Raw genomic sequence first — 5,000 nt, forward strand, 5'->3', positions numbered from 1 at the left:
CATCTGTTTGGTCCATCACCTACAGTGTGCTCATTCTATCCTTTTTGTATTCAAACATGGACAGAAGGTTTTTAGTTTTTTTAAATGTCACCTTAGGCGAAGTGGGTGGACTGCCTCGCGTACCACGCCCACATACACCGCTGGGGGTGACACATACACACACTCTTGCATGGGGTATCCACACCTACTGTAGGCCTACAACTCCTATTGGAGTGTGAGTGCATGGGAATGCAGCTGTTACAACAGGTATGTTATAATGTGTTATAATAATACATTTGTGGCAAACATGGCAGGGCTGACTTTGTAAGGGGGGTTGTTGAACAGCTTTTCAACATGCCCCATTCCCTTACAGTATATGGGCCTATTGGCAGGTTCTCAGCCTGTTGACTTCTTAACCCTGTCTGAACCGGGGGAGAAATAGGGCCGTGCCACTTTCGGGACCCCCTCATATTTAGCGCCGCAGAACTGACTCACCAGTTGGCCCTGCACCCTCGTGGCCCCCTATTTTCAGAAATGTAAAAAAATATATATTTCTATATTTCTGAAAAAAAAGGGTCCATGAGGGTGCAGGGCCCGCCGGGAAATGCCCGGTAAGCCAGATGGCCAGTCCAGTCCTGGACTAGGGGGTATCCTAGTCTAGCTCTGGATAGCGTTACAAGCAGACATAACCTTGCACGCACAACTCTAGGGGGAAAGTGCGATTGATTTCCCAAACTCAACCTAATCAACAGTTCAGACATATCAGAGACGAGGGATAAAGAGTGATGGCATGTCATCATTACCTGCAAATCAACTGCAGCTTAGCATCCTATCTAGCCTACTGTTTATCCCAAAACAAGATAACACGGCATTTGAATCATGTGAATGTTTCAACATCACCTCCCGTGTCTTTCCACAGAAAGAGACCTTTGTCATTGTACAACAATGTTGAAATACATAATTATTATCTTTCATCTTCGCCGCTTTATGCAATGCGTAACGGAAGGAGGTAAATCACCACTACTACCAGGATCAAACCCGGCCGGTGCATCAGAAAGACGCATTTAAAGCGGTCCTAAAGGGACTTCACGACGAGCAGCCATCCTCATTCAATGTCTGTATTAGATACAGCGTGGAGAGAAGCGCAACTGAAGGCACCTGTTACTGAAAGAACAGACTGAGCGAATCCCTGAAACATGTGTTCAACAGACCCCGGCGACCACCCGCACCAGCGGCAAAACTCACACACCAAGGCAGCGAAGTGTTTTACAGACAAGATAAAAGTGAAAAAAAAAACATCATTCGACTTACGCTACTGTTTTGTCCAGACCAATACACGACAGCGTGGTTATGGGCTGAGTCTCCCGTCAGAGCAAAAGTGCTGCTCGTTATTTTCGGCTCCTCTTGCCTGGTGTTGGTGGTTTTACCATCATCCCTGTTCCACCTCGGTTCTGTTCTCCGTCTTTGTTCTTCCAAAAGCGATCCAGGATTCTTCCTTTCTGCGGACGCATAACCGTGTGTTCGGTCGTCCTCGCTTCCCCACGAACTTTCAGCAAATTCAAATGATTCTGGCCAGCTTCGTTTGGCCCTAACAATTGGCGAATCTCCCCTCGCCATCACCTTGTCAGATCCAGAGGTAGTTGGATTGCCCATGTTGTGCTCATCCATTTTACTTTCCACTTCAGATGATACTTCAATATGTCCGGCAGAACCCTTTTCAAACGCAACTACTACATCCACGGCACTGCCAGATTCAGCAGGTTGCCCGGCAAATACTCCACTGTTTTCGCCAAAAACTCTCCACTCGGGTCCGGTGCGTTCCAGGGGGCTCCCGGTGCCCCCCGGAGCGGCGCGCTGATCCAGCTGTACATCCTTGCGGGAAACTGGCACAGGCAACGGGCAAGATTTAGAAGTGATGCCCGCCCGGGCAGTAATGACAATATTAGCAGTTAGGATTAACCAGACGGACAGAATTAATGAATTAGAGCTGTACAATAAACCAGAACTCTTATCCATCGCTGACAGGGAAAATGGGAAATATCTCACCCTGAATATCCCTCCGGAAAGGACCAAACAAGTCCCCCAACGCGAAATGGTGAAATGTCCCACTGCAATCGCGGAGCTCTCGTCTGGGTTTCAACAATAGTGCTTTTCTGCTAAACTGTGCACGTTCAGGGATCTGTTCAAGTAAGCCACCACTGAGGGGAGGAGCTGAATTCAAGCCAAGCTGTGCCCAGAGAGAGAGAGCGAGAGAAAGAGAGGGGAGAGAAAGAGACATGGAGTTTGGATCAGGGGAGAGGTTGGAGAGATAGCTCTTAAGGACGCGCGCGGGAGCGTCTTCATCCGTCTGTTCATTATTAAACCGCATGCCTCGTTTAATGGTTCTATGCAAATGTAATGACTAGAATAACGAATTGCAGTGGTCATTAGCAGAAAGAGGAGCGCTGATTACAATTGCGCAAGGTTAAATTTCAAAGGATACAGGTGGACCATAATGATGACCTATAACTGCATGTCGAAAAGAAAAAAAACTCTCACATGAAGAGTATGTGTAATTAGAATAAATTGAAAAACTTAAAGTCGTACAGGTTTCTAACTGAGGGCCAGAAAAGCTCTCTACTGCCTTGCCTGATGCAGGTGCAGCCCTCGCCTCACCATTAATGAGGCGGTTCACTTCGCAATTAACGCCAGGCGCGCTTGGAGGGTGCACGCGGACGCTTGACCTTGCTGCTCATGTGCAATAAACATGGAGCGAATGTTCCAGTGAGTGAAAATGACGCTAGTGGCAGTTCAGAGAGTCATAGAGGCCCTACTATTTACTGACATTAACCAAATAACTGCAGCAGTATTGGTAGAGGGCCACTTGTAAATATTAATTATATCCCCGAAACGCGGAGCGTCGGGGATGTAATGGTTTTGCGTGCACCGCCGCCGCCGCCGCGTCCGCCGCGTAAGGTCTTTCGTGTTAACGCGATAACTTTTGAACGGATGTTTGGATTTGTCCCAGATTTGGTGTGTGAACGCTCTAGGGCAGGTTCATGAACTGATTCGAGTTTGGAGGTCAACAAATTCAAGATGGCCGAATTCAAGATGGCCGAATTTTTGTTTGGTCCATAACTTCTGACCGGGTGGATGGATTTGTCCCAGATTTGGTGTGTGAATGCTCTAGGGTGGGTTCATGAACTGATTCGAGTTTGGAGGTCAACAATTTCAAGATGGCCGAATTCAAGATGGCCGAATTTTTGTTTGGCCCATTACTTCTGACCGGGTGGATGGATTTGTCCCAGATTTGGTGTGTGAATGCTGCAGGGTAGGTTCATGAACTGATTCAAGTTTGGAGGTCAACACTTTCAAAATGGTGGAATTTTTATTTGGCCCATAACTTCTGACTGGGTGGATTGATTTGCCCGGTAACTCCTTAATTTAATGGTTCACCATTTCAGTGAATCTACCATATCAGGTAGGCCTACAGTGTAATAACCAGTGTAACAATATTTAATACCATGTAATACTAGTGTAATACCAGTGTAAAAATAGGCAATACCAGGTACAGTGTAATAACCAGTGTAACAATATGTAATACCATGTAATACTAGTGTAATACCAGTGTACAAATATGCAATACCATGTAATACCACTTACACACAAATAGCCTACATGATATAAGTACAAAATTGGTACATGGTGTCACACTGGTATGACGTGGTATTAAATATTGTTACACTGGTTATTACACTGTACCTAATGTGGTATATCCACTGTAATAGTGAACCATTAAAACAGTGTTACCATTTGCCCCATGTTTTCCTTCATTTTCACAATAGTCATTTGGTTTTAAGCCTATGCACGTCATTGATCTATGTATAGATATTAAATATATTTATTTTATATTTTGTATTTATCATAAACGTTCATGAAAAGGTGGACGGGAGTGGTAGGAATGATTGGGGACTGGAAGCGTCGCGTTTCGGGGATATACCTTAAGCAGTCGAAGGCGACTGCACAGGCAGTCTAGTTAAACAATGAATCTTAAAGTAAACTACAGTTGCTGTAACCCCTTAGATAATGAGAGAGCAACCTATATTTGTCAAAATATTTTGAATAAGCTCAGTGCCATGACTTTTATCTTCGAGAGAGAGAGAGAGATGGGGCAATAAAAGGGGGAAGAGGGAAACGAAGGGAAAATTAAGCAGAAAGATGACAGTGATTTATCCACTGGTGGGTCAGACTGCACTGTAGTGATATGAGAAGATGGCGTTATTTAAGGCCAAGCAGCCTCTTAATTATTGCTTTAACCACCACATGTATATAAATCTCAATGTGCCAACAATGTCCTCCAACAATCATTCATGTTGAGGGATTGGTCTCATCGGTGCCATAAATGTTCCTTTTTTCAGTAATCTGAAAGAAAAAGCAAAAGCCCAATTGAGAAACTCCAACTCTCATCGTCATTGTGACACAGCACTCAGCAGACAAGTGTTAACTGCACACTGCACACTGCACACAACGAAATTGCATTCATGCTTCACCCGTGCAAGTCGGCAGCCCTCAATGGCGCCCCAAAGGAGCAGTGCAGTGGGAGAGTACCATGCTCAGGCTACCTCAGTCATGGAGGAGGATGGGGGAGAGCACTGGTTAACTACTCTCCCCACCAACCTGGCGCCTCGGGAGTCGAAGTGGCAACCTTTGGGCTACAAGTCTGACGCCCTAACTGCTTACCCATGACTGCCCATCTAAATATTCAGCCAGAGATGATGGGGGAGAGCTTTCAGCAGCTGGAGAAAGACATTCAAAAAAGACAAGAAAGCAGACACTGGGGGATGCTGATGCTAAGACACTACACTAATTGTGTTGTGGTGTTGATCTCTCTCTCTCTGTGTGTGTGTGTGTGTGTGTGTGCGTGTGTGTGTGTGTGTGTGTGTGTGTGTGTGTGTGTGTGTGTGTGTGTGTGTGTGTGTGTGTGTGTGTGTGCGTGCGTGCGTGCGTGTGTGTGTGTGTGTGTGTGAGAGAGAGAGAGAGAG

At 45.8% G+C, this 5,000-nt stretch overlaps 1 protein-coding gene across 1 annotated transcript in view; it reads right to left on the reverse strand.

The window, feature by feature from the left end:
* Positions 1-1,995, reverse strand: part of LOC134445522 (VPS10 domain-containing receptor SorCS3-like) — a 219,938-nt gene extending 217,943 nt beyond the window's left edge. The window contains exon 1 of the mRNA XM_063194583.1: positions 1,291-1,995. Within this exon, the coding sequence (XP_063050653.1) occupies positions 1,291-1,995 (705 nt within the window). The remainder of the gene's footprint in view (positions 1-1,290) is intronic.
* Positions 1,996-5,000: the final 3,005 nt, after the last annotated feature.

This window comes from Engraulis encrasicolus, chromosome 1 (genome assembly GCF_034702125.1).
Source record: "Engraulis encrasicolus isolate BLACKSEA-1 chromosome 1, IST_EnEncr_1.0, whole genome shotgun sequence".
Lineage (NCBI taxonomy): Eukaryota > Metazoa > Chordata > Actinopteri > Clupeiformes > Engraulidae > Engraulis > Engraulis encrasicolus.